The sequence below is a fragment of the Bos indicus genome, chromosome 4 (genome assembly GCF_029378745.1).
Source record: "Bos indicus isolate NIAB-ARS_2022 breed Sahiwal x Tharparkar chromosome 4, NIAB-ARS_B.indTharparkar_mat_pri_1.0, whole genome shotgun sequence".
In the NCBI taxonomy this organism is placed as follows: Eukaryota; Metazoa; Chordata; class Mammalia; order Artiodactyla; family Bovidae; genus Bos; species Bos indicus.
In genome coordinates this window covers 51,520,594-51,545,548 of record NC_091763.1, presented here as the reverse complement: position 1 = coordinate 51,545,548, position 24,955 = coordinate 51,520,594, and the positions used below count along the sequence as shown (strand labels likewise).

Below are 24,955 nucleotides of genomic sequence, written 5' to 3'. Positions count from 1 at the left end.
TTTTCCTTTTTCTGCTTGAGTCTCTATGTATATATTTCTTTGATTAGAATGTCTTAGCCTGAAAGCCTCTGATCTTCACTGTCGGAAACTAGTACAAGGCTAATTATCTGTCAGCAAACTTTGGATTGCTGAATGTTTCCGTAATTGCCCTCAAATGTGGTAATGAGGTTGCAGGTTTGAGGAAGCACTTATGAACAGCGGCTTTGGGGAAATTAACCTCTCCATTTTCAATATTGAATTCCAAATTGCTGTGTATTAATGCATCTGTCTCCTGCCTTTTGTTAAATTTCAGTACCTACTAGAAATGAAAAGCTTAATCCTGCCCCCAGAACACATCCTGAAGCGAGGGGACAGTGAAGCAATAGCATATGCATTCTTCCATCTGGCGCACTGGAAGAGGGTAGAAGGAGCTTTGAATCTTCTCCATTGTACATGGGAAGGCAGTAAGTAATTTTCTTTCTTTGAAACATTTTTTTTTTAAGCACGAAAACATGCTAAAGCTGTTTTTGCCCTGAGCATTTGTGATGAATGATAAAGATTTACATATCTATAGGCAATGGCAACCCACTCCAAGTGTTCTTGCCTGGAGAATCCCAGGTACAGGGGAGCCTGGCGGGCTGCCGTCTATGGGGTCGCACAGAGTTGGACACGACTGAAGTGACAGCAGCAGCAGCAGCTCTGCTCTCTAACCACATCACAGAGATGTGGTTAATTACTCAGGCTCTCTGGTTTCCCAGTGGTAGTGGGTGTTATTGTGGTGATGCTGCCTCTGCACCTCAAAAAGACAAGTTTATACAGCGGAGGGGGTGAATCTGGACTGTTCCAGCAGTTGTGCTATGCTTAGTTGCTCAGTCATGTCACTTTTTGCAACCTGCCAGGCTCTTCTGTCCATGGGAATTCTCCAGGCAAGAATACTGGCGTGAGTTTCCATGCCCTCCTCCAGGGGATCTTCCCAACCCAGAGATCAGAGGAGCACTCTACTTCTGGAAACCCTCCTTGGAGACCCAGACAGCCCCTCGGCATCATGCGAGTCTTTGGCATGAAGCCAGGCTCCTTGCTGGGCTTTGATGACCACTTCCAGATGGCCTTTCTGGGAGGGTTGGCTGAAGAGCCACAGTTATCCTCTAGGAGACCTCTGTTGGCCAAACAAAAAGGAGCAGCAGTTATACTTCAGGACAACTGGACCCTAGTATGGTGGCAGGGGTAGCCTTGTGTGTTGAAGAATAAATGCCTGTTAGATGGATGTGGGGATAACATTGATCTGAGCAGCTCTGTAATGGTGGGTGAGACATGCTCCCAGCCCCAGAGAAGCATCTCATCCAATTGGAAGGAGTAACTAGCAGCATTAGCAGCTGCTCAATGATTTTTCAGATGGGAGAGACCTATGGGGTGGAGCAGTCATGGGTAACCTTATAGGTCATATGAGATTTGAACCAAGCCTTGAAGAACTACGACAGTTTTATATGCAAGGACACTGTGAACAGTGCTAAGTGTGTGGGGGGAGCTGTTGGGGAGAATGAAAAGGGCTCAAGATTCTGGATTATTGAACAACATGTATATTGACACTGCTATCATAAATTTAAACAAAACAAGCATAGCGTGTAGCACAGGTTTTCCCCGCCTCATGGGGAAAAGACATTTTAGAGTCTTCTGATAATTTTTCCTTAATTCACCCCTACTCTGATCAGCCTCACAAGCAAATGTCTTTTTAATCCCTTTCACTGTTTATTTTTGCTCCTTCCATTTTCATTTTGCCAATCGTCTACTCTTCCCTTTTCCTGCCCTTCCCTAACCCAGCAGGAATCTAAACTGGTACAGGAAAGGGGTGGGGAGCAGTCAAATGAGATGGAGTAAAAGCAACTTGACAGAGACAGGACTCTAGTTGATTGAAAGTTTTTTTGTTTAGTTGTTTGGAAAATACTTCTTCAGAGAATTGTAGCGGGTCTAGTTAAATCATTTACTGTTTATACCTTGAGGGGTGGTGACTTGGTGGATATTTCTACACTCACTCTGTAAGTGTAGTAATCTACTCCAAGTGTCCTGGTCCTGCTATTTGGATGTGTTGAGACAGCAGACTCAGGGTGTGTGTGGACACGTGTGCACTTCTCTCTGGCTTGGGCTTATTGTTGCATTTATGGTGTTCTATACAGATGAGACAAAAGGAATTTTTATTTAAACATAAGAAAGGAAGAGATAAAGCCCAGCAAGACTGAACATGAGAGGCCTTTCCTAGTATTAGTCATGGTAAAATTAAATGGACAAATTGGCTTACCAAGTAAGAACATACATGTATAGATTCAGTTCAGTTCAGTTCAATCACTCAGTTGTGTCTGACTCTTTGCGACCCCATGGACTACAGCACGCCAGGCCTCCCTGTCCATCACCAACTCATATCTTTTGAGTTGGTAATACCATCCAGCCATCTCATCCTCTGTTGTCCCCTTCTCCTCCCGGCCTCAATCTTTCCCAGCATCAGGGTCTTTTCAAATGAGTCAGTTCTTCACATCAGGTGGCCAAAGCATTGGAGTTTCAGCTTCAACATCAGTCCTTCCAATGAACACTCAGGACTGATCTCCTTTAGGATGGACTGGTTGGATCTCCTTGCAGTCCAAGGGACTCTATCCCCTCCAACACCACAGTTCAAAAGCATCAATTCTTTGGTGCTCAGCTTTTTTTATAGTCCAACTCTCACATCCATACATGACTACTGGAAAAACCAAAGCTTTGACTAGACAGACCTTTGTTGACAAAGTAATGTCTCTGCTCTTTAATATGCTGTCTAGGTTGGTCATAACTTTTCTTCCAAGGAGCAAGTGTCTTTTAATTTCATGGCTGCAGCCACCATCTGCAGTGATTTTGGAGCCCCCCAAAATAAAGTCTGTCACTGTTTCCATTCTTTCCCCATCAATTTTCCATGAAGTGATGGGACCAGATGCCATGATCTTAGTTTTCTGAATGTTGAGTTTTAAGCCAACTTTTTCATTCTCCTCTTTCACTTTCATCAAGAGGCTTAGTTCTTCTTTGCTTTCTGCCATAAGGGTAGTATCATCTGCATATCTGAGGTTATTGATATTTCTCCCCACAATCTTGATTCCAGCTTGTGCTTCATCCAGCCTGGCATTTCTGATGATGTACTCTGCATATAAGTTAAATAAGCAGGGTCACAACATACAGCCTTGACGTACTCCTTTTTCAATTTGGAACCAGTCTGTTGTTCCATGTCGAGTTCTCACTATTGCTTCTTGACCTTCAATTTATAGATTGGTATCTTGGAAATATAGTAATAGAAGCTTATTGATTGGATCTGATTGATAAAATAGTCCTATAGAAAAGGTCAGAAGAGGGGTGGGGCAATAAGTGATAAAGACACAGTGTTAGGAATGGCATAACTGTAAAAATAAAAAATAATGAAAAAATTCTGTTTGGAAGTTAGTTACCCATATTACCAGACAACAATAGGGAGATGCTTTGGAAACACTGGGAAGGACAGTGACATTTTGAGAAATGGGAAGTGACACAGTGATCCCCACATCAAGCAGTGAAGTACCATTGGGGAGGATGTAATTACCTCAAATTAGATGGGTGGAACACTTTATTAGAATAAAAAGAAATGGTGAGTTTTTAGACATTAAACATTATGGCAGAGCAGTCAGGGACCTATATGAAAGGCAAACTCTGCATTTAATCCTTATAGATAATTAAGAACCAAGCCAGGAAATTACACAGCTTTTCAGTTTTCAAAAAGAGAATTGTACCATTCAGTTTAGAAAAGAGAACCATGAGAGTGCTTACCAGGTGGCTACCTTAGTTAGTAGTCAATTGAGGACTTTAGTAGAGGATCCCAAGAACCTTGAAGAATGTTTGTGTAACTGTAATTCACAGAGGATTTGCATTTCCATCATTTCATGGACTCCTGATAAAGTTCTAAGTCAGGCAGGACAAAGGTGGTCATGTTAGATGTTCAAGAGAGAAGCAGGTTCATTGAGGTGAGCAACCTATTGAACGTCCTGCAGGCACTGATGTTAGAATCAGGCCTACTGTGTCTTCACTGCTCTTTTCTGTAATACCAGCTATTTAGGCCTTACCTGGATAGATTAAGGAGAAGAGGAGCAGCCATCTCTGAAACATTTGTTTAGAAGCCCTCAATTTATACCACTACTTACTTAACGCTGGGGTATTCCTATGCCCTTTCTAATGTTTTGAAAGCTAATTATTCTACATAAAATTATATTTTTTTATTAAATATTGACTTAAACATTTAAAATATAGAATGAGCCCAATTTAATATAAAAATACATTCTATGTATGAAAAAAGGTAAAAGAGGTTAGAAATAGATATACCTTTAAGTAGATTTTTAAGTGATTTTTTTCTTCATATTTGTATTTTTCAAACTTGCTACAATAACATATATATTTTCTTTAAGCATAAACACTTATGTGTATATTTGTACATGTATATATATGTATATGAATGTATTTAGAAAATAATCTTTCATTACAAACAGTTTTGTCTTTGTTTAAAAAATACAAAGCTATAAATCTGTCTTGAAATTTAGGAGAAGGAATTACCACTCCAACTTCAGGCAGTTGTGTGCGATTGTTTGACAAGACTTCTAGATCTCTGTCCATTCTAAGATAAGCGGAGGCATCAAAGCTCTGGATTTTAAATCAAAAGACTTGGATTAGAATTCTGGCTCAGCTACCCATTTACTGATATTAACATACCCGTTTTTTGAAAACTGTGAAGTGTTGATGATATTGAATACCACCGCCCTATTCCAAGTTGGTGAGCTTCAGGGCAGTTGCTCTGAGGGCTGCTACAGTACAGGAACCACTCCTTTTCCCTCTCCGGAGGTCAGTGGGGCTCCCCTAGACTGCCCGTGCCTAAGCGCAGAGGCTGCACTTTCTCCAGTTCACCACTGGGTGGCGCCTTTTGACATCTCCAGTCTCATAGTCTAGGTTTTCGCCTTTAAATCATTTTTTTCTTCATTCTGAAATTTAAGACCATTCCCCAACTCCCTTCCAGTTCCTCTTTTTCACTAGAAAGAGAATTCAGAAAGGAAGGTAACTACCTAATTTCACTAGGTTCCGTGTTAAAAGTGAGTATTCTTTCAAAAATTCACTTTATCTTTTAGAAAAAGAATTAAAAGCCTTACTTACGTCAAAAGTGTTGGTTAGGGGTAGGGATGAGGTATAGTTTTATTTGCTTTTTAATGAGTTTATTATGTTGGAGCACTAGTCATCTTGTGGAATTAAGTGAGTCTCCCACCAATCAGGGTGAAATAACTCACATTTTTGATAAAACCCCAAAGTCCAGCTGATGCATGGCAGAGATTGTTTGGGTTTGAAACATATGGTGGTTTGAAGAAAAAAAAACCTGAATCCTCAACCACAAATACATCAGCATTTCAAAGGTTTGTAAAATGTTTGATTCATCACTATCCCAACCACTGAAATTACACAATGTGTTTCTAAAAGTCAAGATAATCAAGAAAGGGGAAATGTTTTAATTTATTTAAGATTTAAAAACATGTTCCTAAGTTCATTACACAACTGCCACATTATCTGAATTATATTTATTTTAAGCACTGTAGGTTCTGGTTATCTTCACAAACATGTACACACATGACTGCAAGTATATGTTGAATATAAAAAACATACATGAATGAGGAAACTCATTTGAACTGTGTCTTTAGTTACAATGGTATTGTGCCTTATGGTGCCCTGTTTTAAATGGCACATCTTCTAATTTACCTGTATTAAATTCTGATGTGGCCTTATCTCCCTCCTGCCTTCATATTTTCAAGGCTCTGATTTGGCTGTATTTATTTTATAAAGTGAGGTAGTGTGCTGACCACAACTGGAGATTTAATTTTCAGGTTCCATATATCAGAAAACTAGAATACCATGGGGTAAATCACTTAGCTTTTCTTTGTTTCCATTTTCCTCCTCACTTGATCTTTATTTTCTTTTTGAAGATTTTTTTTTCCCCAAAAAATTCACTAAATAATGTATAATATTTGAAGGTGGTGTTTCTTAGGGGGATTAAGGCAAATCTTTCCTTTGAGAGGAGAAAATGGCCCATTGTTGAAGCAAAGGATGAGATTCTGATTCTAATTTATTCTCTTTGAACCCGATGGTAAATGCTACTGGCTGTAAGATGTGATCCTTGGGGCATTTCCTCTAATCAAACCTTTCCTCCAAAAGCCTGGCACCTTTGAGACTGCTAAATAGAAATTCTCCCACCCTTCAGCCCATGGATCCAAGGCTAAATTTTATAATTTGGGAGAAAACAATGGCAGCTGAAGTCCCTGGCCATAGCCAATTTATACTAGTAGCCGGAATCCAGATACTGTACGATGCTTCCTCATCTACTACCCAGTAGAACCAGCTTGCTCCTTTCACTTATTCAGTTTTGAGCAACTGACCATAATTTGGATCCACTGGGGCTTTTAAAGGGAAAATTCTGTCTCTTCCCTACTGTGCATTAATTTATTCATTCCTTTATTCAGTGAACATTTATAGGCATTCTTTTGGGGATATCAAGATAAGTAAGACTCTGAAATGCTTTGGGAGAAACAATGTGTGTGTGTGTGTGTGTGCACATATACTCACATACATGTGCACATGTATGTGTACATATAGTGTGGGTAGGAGCAGAGCTATCAAGGAAGCAGGAACAGAGTATTAGAGTGTTACAGGTCACTAACAAGCTAGTGACTCTGCTCCAAAACTCTAGAATTTTTCTTTGAAATTGGAATAGAACATCTTGTAATCTAAAAGCAAAGTAGTTTTCCAAGGCCATATAACTAGATAGTGAAAAAATGTGGATCAGAATCCAGAGTTTTAACTTTTGAATTTTCTTTGTTGTTGTCCCCAAAGCTTCACAAAAGACAGAAAGCCTTTATGGCCATTGCCTATGTTACAGTCAATAGAACGTAAAATGTGTGTTGTGATGATAATTTTCTATTCTATTATTTGTACTTCTCACTGTTCACAAATAAGCAGCATTTGTACTTATAAGCTAGAGTATGACTTATAGAGCGAGTAGGAGCTTGGGGTTGGTGGAAAGGGAAAGTAAAGAGAAAACTAACTTTCACTGAGCAGTCAGGCCCTATTTGTGGACACTTTGAGCTCTGCTGTACGCATAGTCCTTTAACAGCCTCTCGAGGTCCTTGGAGTCCTCATTTTTATGGACACATAAAATGACCCGCTGGACACAGAATAATGACCCTCCTGAGGTCATACGGTTGTCAGCCTGGTCCAGTTTGGCTCGTCGTGAGCTGTCACCTCCACCGCTACTCCATTAGGTATACGCTATCACAGAGGAACTTTCTCACTTGTTTTCATGATTATTGTCTCATCTGTTTCCCACCCTGGGCAGTCAGCTCCATCAGTCCAGAAACAGTGCATGCTTGGCTCACAGTCCCTGCTGTACAAGGAAGACACTCACATTTTGACCATGTAGAGCTGGGATTCAAACTCAGTCCTTAGTATTGCAAACAATCTGTATAAAGTTCTCTGAGATACTCTGAGAATTCAACATAGGCAAAGTACCAAACATTGCCTTCTATCCTTGCCTGTATTGTGGATAGGATGAAAGGTCACTAGAATTCAGTGGGAAAATCAAGAGTTAGCTTGTCCATGTGTCCATGCTTGTGTCCATTCTTTGGTTCTCCTGATTCTTTATCCAGAATTGGTTAAGTCTCTGATGGGTACAACACTGATTCAGGCTTGAAACCTGTCTGGAAAATGTGTCTGGGTGAGGCCAGAAGGCAGTAGTGTAATGTCTCACACGGTATCGTGGAGGGCCTGCTGTGTTCACTAAGTAGTTCCCGGCTCATTTTGCCTCTCCCACAAAGGCACAGTAGAAACCAAGGTAGGGGAGGAGATGGCACAAAAGGGAAATGCAAAAATGCCACTGGGTTCTATGTACTAACACTGAAGAGTCCAGATTTTTTTGTTTTTTTTTTTTTTCTAACCAAATGCATGTACATTTTCATGTATTTCTTCTGAAATGTATGTGTTTTTTTTTGTTTTTTTTGGATAGAAATATTTTAGGAGGTTTTTAGTCACTCGTGAAGTAGATCAAATTCATAAAACAGTTCAAATGACCTTTCTTTTGATTCTTACTTGCCCCGCTGAATCAGTGTGTTACTACTTGCACTTGCAAAAGTTGTGGCCATTCACCTAAAGCCACAAGGTCTTTGTGGAGCAGTTATACGTGTTTGCAGTGAAAGGACCAGGAGGTGGGGGGAGCGCCTGGCGCGGCTCACGTGGTGCCCCTGCCCACTCTTTCTAGACCTCCAGTGCTTATCTCACACTTGGCTGGACCCCGCCCAGCAGGGTGGATAAAGGATAGAATTGCAAACAGAAATTGTGTTTGCTTTTGTTTAGTGAAGCCAAAAGTCTTAACATTATTTTATGAACTCGATGTAAATGACAACTGACATGAGAAAGAGAAATTTTAAGGGCACATAAGCACCCTTACTATCACGGGCCTTGGGGGCAGAGGATGGTACAGGAAGAGTGTGTGTAATATTCTTTGTTGAATCATATATAATCAGTGTCTTCACCCTCTCCAGAAAGACCAGAACTGATTAGAAGGAAAAGAGTAACTTGATGCACAAAATTTGTATGCATGCCAAATACTGGAGTAAAAAGCATTTGGTATTTGATTGAAAAGACACCAACCAACCATTTGATTTCTATGGTTGAACACTCTCAAGATCTCGCACTCCTATATTTCATTTAAAAAAATTACTCCCTGAAGTGCAAACTGACTTCAGTTTTGAATCAAGTTTAGCATTCAAATTTATATCCACTTTGAAAACTGAGGGTTTATTTATATCATATGAACCTAGACAGATTCTTAATTACAGGAGCCCTAGTGCACATGAAAATCTGCATTTAAAAAAAAAAAACCTTCCACATAGGTTTTTCTACATTTTGGGGATGCTTTCATAGCAGCCATCATTTATGGGAAATGGTATTAAAATCCTGCCATATTGCAGTTTAAATGTCCTGCTTCCCAGAAGAGAGTTTAGTGTATCCTATAAAGCACTAAGTGAGTTTTTGGTTTTTTTGGTTTTGTAATTTTTTTCCTTCTCTTGAAAGCCTAGTTCTACTGAGAGAAATGCTGGTTCCTTCAAGTAATCTTTGTGTGTTAACAGCTTGTGCAGGGAACCCCTCTCTTGCTTGCTGTAACGGGCAAAAGTCATCTTGTTTTGCATGAAAGAGAAGGTCTGATTGAACTAGGGTGAGCCTTTCATTTTAAGAAGAGTTAAAGTCTGGGGTGTTTTTAATGTTTTAATCTCTGTTTAAGAGGTTTCTGTTACAAGAGGAAAATTGATAACATTTTTACCTCAGCCAACTGCCAGCAAACTGGCTCTGCTCTAATCCCACGTTTGTAGTGATTTATATTCTCCGTGGCAACGCGCTGTAACCTCAGAGTGATAGCACTGTGGTGCAGATTGACTGCATTCCAAATGCTGGGATCACATACATAATGTTTTTACTTTTAAATAATATTCAGACACCAGAATAAATACCATATGTGCACTGATGCTGGTTACAATGGAACCTTGTCATGTCTCGTGAGGGAGAACATTCTTTGTTTCTGATTTCTGTTTGAAATAAGAATGCAAAAGACAAATATGTACATTGACAGCATTTTGAGAAGACTTCGGTAATTACACAGCTGAGGACATAGCTAGGAGTCCTTGAAATGCAGCATTTAAGGCTGAAAAGTTTGCTGTGTTGCCACCGTCTCTCTTTGACACACACGAAGGCAAGGATTGTAATTCGACATTCCCAGTGTAGGGTCTAGTTTTTTTATATTTTATATCTACAGCATGCTGTAGTTGCCGGACATCTGTGGAAGAAAAATTACCTCCTCGAGTACTGTTCATAGGAACAGTGAGACTAACATGCTGTTGACATTGTAACAGGGAGAGTAACGCATGTGAAAATGGGAAGAGATGGACTGACTGGAAAGTCATAATTCAGTGTGAGACCTAATGTTATCTGATGCCCCAAAAGCAAAGCTTATGTGGCCTGACATCCTCAAAATACAGATACTCAATCTCTCCAGGTCCATTTTTTCCCCCACATGATGCTGAAGATTTAAAAGTTTCATAAAGTTTAGAAATACCTCCCAAGTCATGCACTTTAGATTCTTGTTTTTATCCATCTTGGTTGGAATTCTAATCCACCTAGACATATTTTTAAAATAGACATGCTAGAATGCCTTTCATATTTGTGCATCTGTGACATGCTCCTACAAGTCAGTCCACGTTGCTTCTTGGGGAAGCATTTCAATCCAGGTTTGTGTTATTACTATCAGTTGAGCTATATTGAATTAGTGCTCATGACATTTTCATAGTATTTTGTAGCTGAGGAAACCCTGGGCATTGGAATTGATGGCTTTGCCTTCTCCTCTGCACCCCCATCCCCACCTAGTGTTGTGAGGTTTGTCCAGATATATAGTGTGAGGTTAATGTGTGAGTCATTTGTCATAATGCATCTCTGACAATTTCTCTCGCGCATGCCTCAGCATTTGGGTAAGTGTCGCATCCTTTCTGAAAGTTACTTGTAGACATGTTCACTGTTATAAAAATGCTCAAAATGCTCTTCGTGAAGTTGAGATGTTATGAGACAAATATTGTGCCTCTAACATATTGCCTCTCCTTTTCAGCTTTTCGGATGATCCCTTATCCCTTGGAAAAGGGGCATCTGTTTTATCCCTACCCCATCTGTACAGAGACAGCAGATCGTGAGCTGCTTCCATGTAAGTCTCCCCTCCGTATTCCTCTCCTGGGCTGGTGAGGGTGGTGTGCCGACAACAGGGATAGAAAGAGGTGGGAATGATAAATGTTTATGATGTTCCTTGTCTTCTATTACTCTTCTCCCAAACCCTGTCCTCATTTGATAGCATAAGCATTAAAGTGAGTTATGTGTGTAGGCTTGGCTTCCTGCTCCTCCACATCTTTCCAGATTCATCAAAGGGAAAGACCCCTGGTGACTGAAGTTTAGATGAAGAGGCATCATGTCCTGGCTGGTCTGAGCACAGAGACCCTAGTTTGAGGCAGATGCCCCTTGCTGGGCCGATCCACTGTGCAGGGCTCGGCCTGGGCTCTCCCGCTGGTCAGAGGCAGTCTGCACACACTGGAGTCTAAAGGAGAAGCAGAGGAGCTGCAAAAGAGTCTGGCGGGGAGGGCAGGGCAGCATGAGGATGCTGGCATTGCCACCAGAGGCGGACCCATGGGCCAGGTGGGCGTGCTGTCTGCAGTGGTGCAGTGCTGTTGACCGGCACGATTTCCTGCGAGCATCTCTTGGATGGCATGCAGTGAGCCAGTGGGATGTGTGCAGGGCACACGTGCAGCCTCAGCTCTGTCCACAGCAGGCAGAGGGCAAATCCTACCCTCGAGGGCCTTACCAGCTGGCAGTCGGAGGACCCGTACCACACGTGGAAAGTATGATTTGGTTTACTGTAATCCAACATTGTTTTGACAATTCCAGCTAAATAGTTATTATCAAATTATACTGTGTATAAGGAATCGTGTCCAGGCCCTTCATGTGGCCCTGCCTTAGGACATACTTTTCTCCCTCAGATAATAAGCTCCAAATTTTGACTATTCTCTCTTTCCTGTCCTCTCTCCTGCCACTCCCACCCTGCACTAGCCCCAGTTCTATCACATCTCATAGCTCTAACATAGTTAGATGCTTTGCCCAGAAGACCAGCTGAACTTGGAGCCCTGGGTGCTTATAAACTGTCCAATGGCCATGTTTTTTGAGACAGTTGTAAATCTCCAAAATGGTGGGGTCCGGGTGCAAAATGAGCTGCCATCTCAGGATGAAGGAGCAGAAGGCAGCTCTCTGCTTTCTTTGCTGCATGATGAGTTACCTCGGGAGGTGGAGGCCTCAGTGGTGTGGTGTTCCTCACCATCTGCATTTATTGTGTAAAGGGGGTGAGGCCTCACTCTGCAGTAGATTTGGTTTCAGAAAGAGGGTCTGTGATGGGCCCACGCTTTTTCATTTCAGCTCTCCCTTCAGGGAGATCCTTATTAGTATTTCTGATTTCTGATAAGAAAGGCAGTTTTCTAAAAAGTACATTGTTTTAAAATGTTTTAATTGAGTTCAAACACATTTCCATAGGGGATAGATTCACTATTAGAACGAAATTATAATTCTTAAAAGACAATGTCTAGGAATAATCTTTACAGTCCTAGAATAGAAAATTATGACTCACGTTGATTTAATTGAATGCAGTGGTTCAAGTCTGATTTCCCTTCACACTCATTGAGTGTTGAGGGTGAGGATGAGAGGCAGATGGGCGGTTTCACATGTTACCTGTGTTCGGCACATTAGTGGTGCGGCGTCCACAGTGGCCCTGAGCACACATCCGCCCAAGGAGAACCCTAGCAGGTTGACGTCCCTGGGTTCAGATTCAGGTGCTGTTTTTCTTTGTCCCTCCCTGACCCTCTACCCTGTCATGTTTTGGGCTTGGAGTTGAAAGGTCGAGGAGAGGCTTGAGACCTTGGGTTTCCTGAGGAAGATGGAGACCCTTGGTCCTTTGGTTGGAATGGCAGTGCTGTTCACACACAGCCACACGGCTTCAGTCCACGGGGCCAGCCTTTGGTGCTTTTCTCTCTGTGCAGGTCACTTGAAATTTAAAAGTTATGAAAAGCTCTAAAATCTCCCCTCGTTGATGGATGGATGGTCCTTGCTAAATGTGTCTCCCTCAGGGTAGTATCCTCCACTGATACAGTTAGATTGTACCCGGAAAAAATACAAGCTACACTAGTATTTGGGCTTCCCAGGTGGTGCTAGAGGTAAAGAACTCGCCTGCTAATACAAGAGATGCAGGTTCGATCCCTGGGTTGGGAAGATCCCCTGGAGGAGGGAACGGCTACCCACTCCAGTATTCTTGCCTGGAGACTCTCATGGACAGAGGAGCCTGGCGGGCTACAGTCCATGGTCACAAAGAGTCAGACATGACCGAGCGACTTAACATACACGCTAGTATCTCCCTATGACAATGATTTAAAAATTACAGGATGATGACAACCTAGAGAGAAGCATTTTTATTTCAGGATACTTGACTTAGGATTTTATAGGTTTTGTTCAGTGAACATGTGTTTTATAATTTGAATAAAGTTTTGTTTATGTTTCCTTTTGAGAAAGGAACACTGTGTGTTAGGCGTAGATAGAGTCACTGTCCCTGCCCATGAATGTGTGACATCCCCGTGTTAGCCTCATCATGCCCCGGATAGAGTCCTGAGGGGTAAATATGGACTTGGGAGAAGCACTAGGCTCCAGAGGCTGGCGGAGACGTTGGCGCTCATTCATGCGAGGGCCCTACGGTTTTCCTTTCCGAAAGGCTTCAGCCAAAGCTCTGAAGAGTCTGTCCCACCTAGAGAAGTTCCCTGAGAGTGCATCTCACTGCAGCCCTAACACTTCCTTTTTGCTCCTCTCCACAGCTTTCCATGAAGTCTCAGTTTACCCCAAAAAGGAGCTTCCCTTCTTCATTCTCTTTACTGCTGGATTGTGTTCCTTCACAGCCATGCTGGCCCTCCTGACACATCAGTTCCCAGAACTCATGGGGGTCTTTGCAAAAGCTGTGAGTATTTGCCAAGAGAGAGGCCTCGGGCAGGGGGCAGGAAAAGTCATGAAAAGCAGCGTAAGAGACACGGGGGAGGGTCATGTAAAAGTGGACGTGCTTGTACTGATCCTTTGCTCACTGACACTGAATTTTCAGTATCATCAGTCAAATCAAAATGCGAAAGTGTAGCTTGTTTATTACTGCATGCCTTGCCTCATTTCACATACAAAAAAATTCTCAGCAGTTCCCCAAAAAATGCGTGAGTTCTAAAAGAATTACATGAAGAATTAAGGAAATCCTAGAAAATGAAAAATATTTGGGAGGTTATTCAGTTTTATATACATTGAATGACATTATTTCTAATCTTTAGATACTGTAGGTCTTTCCTTCAAGAAGGATAGAATTTACATTTTCAAAGATGATTTAAATTTTAAAAGTTGTAATGTTGACAAATTAAATTGTTTGGGGAATGAACTGAGAGGGTGTGAAGGGTGTATAGCATTAATAAGTATAGAAATATAATGTTTAGAACTATCAGAATCTGTTAAGACTCTTTAAAGAAGGTTATGGTATACGTATAGCTGATTCACTTTGCTGAATAATAGAAACTAACACAACATTATAAAGCAACTATATGCCAATAAAAATTTTTAAAAAGAGATGCACTGAGACTATAATATATCCACCAAATTTCAAACTTAGTCTTGGAAAAGAATATACAATATCTCCTTAGTTATTGTACTGAATTCATGTTAAAATGATTATTTTTAGATATATTGAGTTAAATAAAATGACTATTAAATTTTTTTTCTAAAAAAAAAAAAAATGGTTATGGAGAAGAGCTTTAATAAGAAAAGTCGTCTGCATTGAGAACCAAGAACCATTGTTTCCTTGATGAAAACTGACTATTTCCACCTGCACACACAGTGAGGATAAGTTTACTAATTTTGCCACAGAGGAGTTTCAAACAGAAGGAGTCAGAAAAAGAATACCAATTGTTTCCCTGGAACTCCATTCTGATTTCAAGGCAAGTGGAGTCAGAAAGGATGATTTCTAACTTGGCTGGGTTGATTTAATCCCTTTCCAGATGATTGACATTTTCTGCTCGGCAGAGCTAAGGGACTGGAATTGCGAGAGTATTTTCATGCGTGTTGAAGATGAACTGGAAATCCCACCGGCACCTCAGTCTCAACATTTCCAAAACTGAACTCATCACCCTCCTCCCCCCACCACCAAAACTGCTCCTCCTCCCGTATCCCTGACCTCCGCCAGTGGCTCTGACATCCACCCAGTCACTCAAGCCAGAAACTCGGCAGCCCTCCCAGACTCTTCCTTCTCTCACCCTTTACACCCCATCTGTCTCTGTTTCCACAGTCTGTCGGATCTAACCTCCTGAGCCGCTCGGTGGTCAGTAGATGGAATTCACCTCTTCTTATCTTCCTTCTTCTCCCATGACTCTCTCTGAGTTTAGATCTCTGTGATTTCTTGCAAGAGTCTTAACTGGTCTCCTTTTTTCCAGGCTTCTCCTCTGCCAGTATTTCCTTTGTACTGACCCAAAAATGATCTTTTTTTTAGAAAATCTGAGCATGTCACTTCTGTGCTTGAATTTCCCCAACGGTTTCCCACCAACATCGGGATAAAGTCACAGATCTTTAGCATGGCACACGAGGTCCTCTGTGATTGGGCCCCTGCTTGCCTCTTCAGCCTAGTCTCTCTCAACTCTTGCCCGGGCACTGCTCTTGGGCCCCAGTGAATTGCTCACCATTCCCAGATGCCACAGGCTCTTGTGCACCCCAGTGCTTTTGCACGTGCTGTTTGCACTGTGTGGAATGCCCTTCCCCATTACCACCAGCACTTGTCCAGTCTACTAATGCCTCTTTATTCTTTCATACTCGGCTTGCTTTCTAAATTCCTCCTAAGCTGAGTTAGAAACCTTTCCTCTCTGATCCCACCCATGAATACCTATATTATTACATTTATTGTACTGTACTATAATTGTTAAAATCTTGTCTGACCCCCTTTTAGAATGTGAGCTCCTTGCGAGCAGGACTGTGTCTTCCTCATCTCTGTATCCCCATAGCTTTGCCTTGCACATAGTAGGTTTTCAATAAATGATTATTAAATGAATAAATGGTAGTGGTTTCTGCAGAAAGAATCAGTGTAAAGACTCAGATACAGCTTAGCATTTCTTCTTTTATAATTATAATCATAGATACTAAGAGTTGAAAGGGACCTTAAACAAATTGCCTGCAACAGTAGCTTGATGGAGATCACCTAGATGCATCTTGAGTACTTTTAGCCATGGGGCACTCAGCTGTTCGACGTGGAAGCCTGTTCCATTATTGGATCACTCTGAACTCTCCTTTTATTGGTCAAGTCTGCCCTCCTTTAATTTCTACTTATGTTCCTATTCTACTCTCCAAAACTATAGTGAACAACTCTACTTCCTCTTTGAAATTCTTGAGGCAGTTACTACATTCATGGCAACTTCTTACTTCTAAGTTAATACCTTCTCTTTTCTTCAGGCAGAATATCTTAAAGTTCCTTAACATGATATGATTCCTGAACCCAGTATCATCCAAGCTTCTACTGTGGATGCTCCCTAGTTTATGAGCCTATGCTATTCATTATTTGCTTCTATCCCAAGCCAACCTCTGAATTAAAGTAGCTGCCAAAAGTCTGGGTAGATTAGAGTATAATGTAAAATTTAAAATAGTATATTTACAACATTAGACAATGTCATTGGCCCAGTATTCTTCCTTGAACTAATGTACGACTCTTGGTGGGAGTTTGGGATCAGGACAGTGATTCTTAGCCTCTGGTGCACGCAGAATTCACCTGGCCCCAGCATTAGGAGTTCAGAGTGTTGAGTGTTAGCACCCAGGAATCTGTGTTTTTAAATAGCTCCCTCCCTGCCCACCACTCATTATGAAGATGGATGGGTGGGTTGAGGACTATTCCTTCAGAGAACGCTGGCCTCACGAAAGCCCGCCTTCTAGCAGCCATCTATGGATGCCTGGTGCAGTGTCAAAGCCATTGAGGTGACCGCTTTCTGGAAACCAGTGGTTTTACCCTAGCTGCACCTTCAAATTGTCTGGGAAGCTTAAAATTTACTGATGCCTGATCTTCCAACCCAGGGGACTCTGACTTAATTGGCCTGGGGTGCAGTCTGGGTATCTGAGTTTTCAGGTGCTCCCCCTTGGTGATTTGGGTGTGCAGCCCCAGCTGAGAACCACCATATTATATGGAATGACTGCCTGAAGCTGCGTTAACCAGGGAGAGGGCTAGAGGGAATGGCGGATAGTACATAGACTACGACTGGGCATTCCCTAGGTTAGGCTGTGTCACTGCCACAATATCACAAAGGTGTATTCATTACAGATTAGACCAAGGGCCACTCTCCTCATTTAATATTTCCATAGCTTTATTTTGAGTCAGAGACCAAATGATTAAATAAAATATAAATTTGCCTTTATGGTCCTCTTATTTTATATACTACCAAGGTGTGATAGTTTGGTCAGCTACTCACAGTTTTCAAATGTAGTTCAGATAAATTTGCTTTTAAGCCTCTGCCTGGAGGATCACATTCATCTCCCTCTTCGTTAAGGCTTAGCAGCTTCCAAAATGTCTGGAGAGCTTTTGTGGGGAAGGAAGATGGATAGCCCGGAGGAGACGAGCCCCGTCTCCCTCCTCCCCCGCCCCCGAGTCCTCGCCACATCTTCACTCTTGTCACTTCATCAGGCCCCTCGTGAAGACCCCCACAGGTTATCACAGCTGCCCTATAGGCTGCCTGCAACCATTTGCAGCTTGTGAAAATGATTTTCTCAGCCCTCGCCTGAGATAATGTCCCTGGGATAATGACTCTTAGTAGATGGAGAGAGATTGCACCGCCACCCGCCAGGCTGCGTGCAGCTTGGGAACTCTCCAGTGTGTTTACATGTTGATATGCAGCCAGTAAGGAAGCCCGCAGCCAAGTGTGAGCCACTGGAAAATAGTAAAATGAGAGGTTTCAACTGGCTCTCCCCGCCTAATCTAATCTACCTCAATGACTTAGAACTAACTCTTCCTAGAATGTTTGGTTACCAAGATAAGGTTGCTCATATAAATAAGTGATCGTTCCAAACCCAGCCCCTCACAGAATGTGGGAAGGTCAGTGTGCTGACCTCTTCTGTTTGAAGGGCCCTGTCTTTACTCCTCTGGTCTCTCTCCTTCCCTGAGATCCAGCCCCCTGACTTCTGACTCTCGTCTTCAACTTATAGACCCTGACCTCTTTGAAGTCTGATATTGATTACAGTGAAATGTCAATTGTCTGATTGCAATAGGGCACCTGGAACTTATTCAGATAAGCAGAGGCGTTTCAAATGTTAATGAAGCATGTTGCAAGCCATGACCTTCTTCTAAATGATGGTGTTTTGGGAAAAGGAGGATCAGGCGATTGAAGTGTCGCTTTCTCTTTTATTATTCAGTTCAGTTGCTTTTTCTCACCAGAAGACACTGATTAAATTATGGTGGGTTTTGGACCATGTATCTCTGCCCTCGGGACAGGAGTTTTGGACACTGAGATAGATGAGCTGTTTCAGGGTTGCCTGGTGTTGCTCATTCAGACTTAACTTTTCAGGCACTAACATTTCCCAAGTCCCTCAGTGAAACTGTTGTTTCTCCATGTGCATTGGTTGAGTTTTGGGTCAGAAAGTGTTGACTGATTTTCAAACTTGCAAAGAAATATAAATGAGCATCCCAAGGAAGTAAGGCATGTTCCCCCAAACCTTTTTTTTTTTTTTTTTTTTTGGTAATACCTCCTGATGAAAGCCACTGACCTTTGTCTAGCTACTAAGTGAAAAGAGCTTATTGGTTTCAGGCACCTTATTTCATTGCTGCTTCTTCCTTGTGGGTGAGGGATGGGGAAGAGGACACGAGGAGGGCTACTAAGGAGGAAGGTAACCTAGTAACAAAGTGTGTACATCCCAACTGGGTGAATGCGAGAGAACTAGGATCTCTAGGAAACAATTTGAAGGATTCTTTTCTCAATTCTCCCAAGGATAGAACATCCTAGATACAAGGGAGAACAGTAAATGATCACATACACGGGAGGTATCAGGACTTACTTCTCTTGGGGAACCTGGTTGTGAAGCACAGGTGTGGTCCAGGCAGGCAGGGTGCATTGCATCTGGTGGCGCAGTGTGGAAAGAGGGGTGTTTGCAGACCTCAAGCTGAGCAAGGCTTGCCACTGAATTTCCAGAGGCCTCCCTTTTACCCAAGTCAGGTCAATGCCCAAAACAAAGCAAATAAACAGGCAGGCCTTTATTTTGAACCAGGCTTGTAACAGCATCTTCATTTGTCCTGCTACCCATGCCATGGCTCCCTGTGTCCCCGCCCCAACCCCCAGTTAGTATAGAAAGTCACCCAGAACTCAGACTTTGAGTGGTGCCTTTCATCTAACCACTCTGGCTCATGTTAATGCATCAGTCATTCCTTCCCGCCTCAGTCACAAATTTGGTGGTTATAAATCTGTTTTTGGTCAGGTTTTCGGGATATGACAACTTCACCAGCAAAATCACCTTGTTCATCGGGCCCCATCTTCCGTCTCTTGCCAGGATGCCTGGGTCATCCAGACCAGTTTAGCACCTAGCTCCTCTTCATGGAACTATTACATACAGGCAAATATATGTTATGGAGCCTTGACAATCTCTGATTACAAACAAATGTTATGTATGCATATTTTAAATTCTGCCGTGTTACTATGTTGGACTGATACAATCAGGAGACTCGCTCCGTATTACACTCTCAGAACTAGGATTTAACAGTCTCTTTCAGAGGCAGTGTGCACAGTAATTGCTTGTTCCTGGGTCTAGGATCTCCCACAACTGCATTCAGCTCTGAACTGAGAAGTGCAAGCCATCCAGTTAGTAGGGGGAGCAACCCCCGTGGTACTGTGTGCCCAGCCAAGGATGGTTTCAGAAAGTCAGGCATTGCCGTGCGTTAGCACCTACTGGAGTATAAAGCCATCCTTCCTTCACTTGAGAACTATTGAGGCTGCCTTATTCTTGTTTGTTTTTTTTGAAGATGTATACTAATTTATTTTTACATAAGTATAGGCGGAAATTAGTTATTTTTGAAGGAGAAAATTTCAGAAATAGATAATCATATATTTTTTTTTTCAGTTTATTTTCCCTTATAGGTTATTATGAAATATTGAGTATAGTTCCCTGTGCTCTATAGTAGTCCTTATTGGTTATCTCTTTCATACAGAGTGATGTGTAGTGTTAATCTGAAACTCCTAATTTATCCTCCCCCTTTCCCTTTGGTAAGCATAAGTTTGTTTTCTATATCTGTGGAGCTATTTCTGCTTTGAATATAAGTTCATTTGTATCATTTTTTTTAGATTCTACATATAAGCGATATCAGGTGATCTTTGTCTTCCTCTGTCTGGCTTACTTCACTTAGTATGACAATTGCTAGGTCTATCCATGTTGTTGCAGATGACATTATTTCATTCTTTTTATGGCTCAGTAATATTCCATTGTGTAACTATTCCACTTCTTCTTTATCCATTCATCTGTCAGTGGAAATTTAGGTTGCTTCCAGGTCTTGGTTTTTGAAAGCAGTGTTACAATGAACATTGAGATGCACATAGCTTTTCAAATCACAGTTTTCTCTGAACACATACCTAGGAGTGGGATTGCAGGATCATATGGTACCTCTATTTTTAGATTTTCAAGAAATTTCTATACTGCTCTTCTGGAGAAGGTAATAATAATTCCTGCTGGCTTAGACAGTAAAGATTCTGCCTGCAGTGCCTGAGACCCAGGTTCAATCCCTGGGTCAGGAAGATCCCCTGGAAAAGGGAATGGCTACCCACTCCAGTATTCTTGCCTAGAGAATCCCATGGACAGAGGAGCCTGGCAGGGTGCAGTCCAACGATCACGCAGAGTCAGACACAACTGAAGCAACTTAGCACGCACACACACATATTCCTGTCCATAGTTGCTGTGCCAATTGGCTTTCCCACCAACAGTGTAAAAGGGGACCTGTCTCTCCATACCCTCTCTGGTGACTTTTTGATGATAGCCATTCTGACTAGTATAAAGTGATACCTCGTTGAAGCTGTGACTTGCATTTCTCTAATAATTAGTGATGTTGAGCATCTTTTCATGTGCCTTTTGGCCATTTGTATGCCTTCTGTGGAGAAACATCTATTTAGATGTTTTGCCCTTTTTTTTTTTTTTTTTTTTGAGCTCTATGCACTGTTTGTATATTTTGGTGATTAATTCTTTTTGGTTACATCATTTGCCAATATTTTCTCCCATTCTGTAGGTTGTATTTTTGTTCTGTTTATGGTTTCCTTTGCTGTGCAAAAGCTTTTAGTTTGATCAGGCCCCATTTGATTATTTTTATTTTCATTAATTACTGTAGGAGACAGATCCAAAAGGATATTGCTGAGATGTATGTCAAAGAGTATTCCACGTTTGTTTTCCTCAAGGATTTTTATAGCATCTGTTTTTACATTTAGGTCTTTAATACATTCTGAGTTTGTTTTTTTGTGTATGATGTTAGAGTGTTCTAATTTCATTCATTTACATGTAATTATTCAGTTTTCCCAGCACCATTTATTGAAGACACTGTCTTTTCTCCATTGTATGTTCTTTGTTTTAAAATTTATTTATTTTAATTGGAGGCTAATTACTTTACAATATTGTAGTGATTTTGCCATACATTGACATGAATCAGCCATGGGTGTACACGTGTCCCCCATCCTGAACCCCCCTCCCACCTCCCTCCCCATCCCATCCCTCAGAGTTGTCCCAGTGCACCAGCCCTGAGCGCCCTGTCTCATGCATTGAACCTGGACCAGCAATCTGTTTCACATGTGGCAATACACATGTTTCAATGTTATTCTCTCAAATCATCCCACCCTTGCCTTCTCCCACAGAGTCCAAAAGTCTGTTCTTTATATCTTTGTCTCTTCTGCTATCTCACATATAGGGTCATTGTTACCATATTTCTAAATTTCATATATATGTGTTAATACACTGTATTGATGTTTTTCTTTCTGACTTACTTCACTCTGTGTAATAGGCTCCAGTTTCATCTACCTCACTAGAACTGATTCAAATGTATTCTTTTTAATGGCTGAGTAATACTCCATTGTGTATATGTACCACAGCTTTCTTATCCATTTGTCTGCCGACAGACATCTAGGTTGCTTCCATGTCCTAGCTATTGTTAACAGTGCCGTGATGAACATTGGGGTACACGTGTCTCTTTCAGTTCTGGTTTCCTCAGTGTGTATGCCCAGCAGTGGGATTGCTGGGTCATATGGCAGTTCTGTTTCCAGTTTTTGAAGGAATCTCCACACTGTTCTCCATAGTGGCTGTACTAGTTTGCATTCCCATCAGCAGTGTAAGAGGGTTGCCTTTTCTCTGCACCCTCTCCAGAGGCTGCCTTATTCTTAAGTGCAAGTTCAAACTGACACTGAAGGCCCTCCCCAAAGCTCTTCCATTTGCTTCTGAGCATTCTTCCTCCATCCCTTCCAGCAAAACTGAACTGTTTATTATCTTCTGGTCTTCTTAGCTGCTTTGCTTTCCCATTTCTGTTCCAGCTGTTTCTTGAGCCTGGACCCCCCCACCCCATCCACTGCTCCCCCTCTGCCTTGCTCACATTTCTTTCCTTACTATTCTTACCCCCTCTCTGTTTTTTCATACCCCAGCCATCCACTGGGGACTATTTCAGTCACCTCGTTTTCAGCTTCTCCTGTTCCTTTCAACAGAATGGATTCTCTCCCTTTCTTGACCTTCCTGGTGCTTTGCTTGTGCATCTGTCTGCTGCATTATGGTCTACCTGGTACTGTTACTTTGCTGGGTACAGTTCTTAGTAGCTCCCTTCCCCCTCCCGCAGGCGTTGACCTTCCCGACAGTGGGACTTTTGTCCTAGACACTTCTATATCTCACCCAGTACTTAAGTGCCTTACTGAGTAAATATATTCAGTTGTTGTGAAAGAGGCAACATAGAGAAGGATTTTGAATCTTATACTCTCGAGTTTTCATTACACAAATCTCACCCTTGATAACCCTGCCATAATGTGGTACAAGCCTTCCCAGTTTGTATTCTACTGGTTCTTTTTTGAAAAAAAGAAGGAAAGATTCTGAGGTCAAGTAAACTTGGGAAACTTGCCTGCCATACTTCTTTCTGAGGACCTGCAATCCATAGAGCATGTGACCAGTAGAGGAGCCTGTTTTAACTGGATTAAATGCATATCTACCAGTTTGACCTCAGAACCGTGCTCTCTACTCTGTGTATGTACTCATGTCCTACACTGCAGTTCTGTGGGGAATTCTTGGTGGTGTAGACTCTGCTGTACTCTCTACGGGGGACTGGGACAAAGGACTCCACAGTATGAGGACCAGATATTGAACTTTTGTGAGATGATACCTTGGTTCTGAACAGAGAGCAAGCAATCCATCCAGATACCCGTCTTGTGCCTGGCTGGGTTTAGGCACTTCCTCTGCCAGCTGCTGATGGCTTGTGGAAAGAGGCTGATTCTTCATGAGAACATAATAAGAACAGACTTGAGATCGTGTTAAATGAGTCTTAGGTGAGGCACCTGGCTTTTTTAAAAGGTGCTTTTGAAGAACATTATTCTCTACGTGAAAGGCAGAAAGGAATTCAGTAACCGAATGAGAGAGATTCTGAAGGTCTCTTCAGAGGAGCACCTTTTCCACAAGGATGTGTGGTCCATGGACTGGCCGGCCTGCTACCTTCACCCAGGCTCCCATGGTGCTCACTGCTGAGCAGCTGTTTCAGAAAGGAGCATGGGCTGCAGGTGTTCGGGAGATCATAGGATCCCAAAGCAGCTCACAACCATCCCGCAGACTGGACTTTTTGTTGTTGTTGCCTTTTCCACTTAAAGCTCTATAACTAGACAAGCAGGCGGAGAAGTTGTCGCCATGTTTTAGCTCTTCTACTCACTCACCACCCGTCCTCCGTCCCTTTGATGGCACTGGTCATCTCCATGGGCAGCCTCATATCCTGAAGACTAGTTGGAAGGCCTCAGCACTGGGGGCAGCTGTCCAAGGAGTGGAGGGCCTGTCAGCCAACATTTCTTCCCTTGTCCATCAGAACTCAGGCTAGGGGTGGCGGGGTTAGGGTTGGGGACAGAAACTGGAATGCAGGTTTGTTGATCAACCAGTATTTCCTACAAACATAAATGTGTAATCATAGTGTTTGGGCACTTTTTATGATGCAGAGACTTAATACGCAAGCATGGGTTGGAGAGATTCATTTTATAGTCTTGAACAAGATCTCTCCTGAGGGACTTCCCTGGTGGTTCAGGGGTTAAGAATCTGTCTTACAATACAGGGGATGTGGGTTCAGTCCCTAGTCAGGGAACTAAAATCCCATATGCCATGGAGCAACCAAGCCCACGTGCCACAACTAAGACCCGATGTAGTCAAAGGGAAAAAAAAGATCTCTCCTGACTTGTGTGCTCTTCTGGTTTGTTCACAGTTCCTCAGCACTTTGTTTGCCCCCTTAAACTTTGTCATGGAAAAAGTGGAGAGCATCCTGCCATCCAGTCTGTGGCACCAGCTGACTCGGATCTAGGGGAGCCCACCTGTCCTTCCGCTCACCTCGCCCAGCAGGCTGCCACCGTCTCTTTGTGCCAACTCCTCGTGGACCGCAAGAAAGCATGACTTTGAAAAAGGGAAGCCATTCCAGGATTTTAAAACCTTCATGAACTGTCTGTTCCATATTAAAAGCTGTTTTTGTTGTACAAAATTCACCGATGTTCAGTTCTATTATATTTTGCCTTCAGAAAAGAAAAAAAGTCAAAAATAAACTTTTGTGTATTGCAGCAACCAGTTGTGTCTCCCAACCCTAAAATCATTGGTATACAAATAAATCTATAGGTTACATTTAATTTACTAAGGCCCCCAAATCTGCTGAACACCACGCGATGGTGTTCTGAGCTGAGAGGACTCATTTCACCAGGCCGTTGGCACCCCTTGGCTTGGAAAATAGACTTTCTTTGGCTAAAAAGCACCGTCTTTTCAGCTGCAAACTGTGTGCCCTCATAGGCCAAATACACAAAAGAAACTTCCAGCATGAATGACAGGAAGCATGAATGAAAGTTATGAGCCATCACAGGTTGTTCTGGTTCAGACTACTCACAGAATAGAGCTCAGCACTGTGGTTCCAGGAATCATTTTGGTTTGGCTTTCTGAAATTTGTTGTGAGAAGAAAACTTCTGATAAGAAGATGCTAACCCAATAGTCTATTGTAGAACCTGCCCACTTTTCAACATTGCCATTTTTTAAATGTTTTCTCATAAGGGTAATTTCTTTTTTTATCATCTTT

At 42.1% G+C, this 24,955-nt stretch overlaps 1 protein-coding gene across 8 annotated transcripts in view; it reads left to right on the top strand.

Moving 5' to 3' along the window:
• ST7 (suppression of tumorigenicity 7) overlaps positions 1-24,459 on the top strand; it is a 268,621-nt gene extending 244,162 nt beyond the window's left edge. For 6 of the 8 annotated variants that reach the window (XM_019958714.2, XM_019958717.2, XM_070787795.1 and 3 more), the window contains 4 exons: positions 293-443; positions 10,697-10,789; positions 13,482-13,621; positions 14,691-15,734. In XM_019958714.2, coding sequence (XP_019814273.1) covers positions 293-443; positions 10,697-10,789; positions 13,482-13,621; positions 14,691-14,810 — 504 coding nt within the window. In that variant the 3' untranslated portion in view covers positions 14,811-15,734. Of the gene's footprint in view, positions 1-292; positions 444-10,696; positions 10,790-13,481; positions 13,622-14,690; positions 15,735-24,106 lie in introns of those variants that run through there. The other 2 variants (XM_019958716.2, XM_019958718.2) reach the window with 1 other exon arrangement.
• Positions 24,460-24,955: the final 496 nt, after the last annotated feature.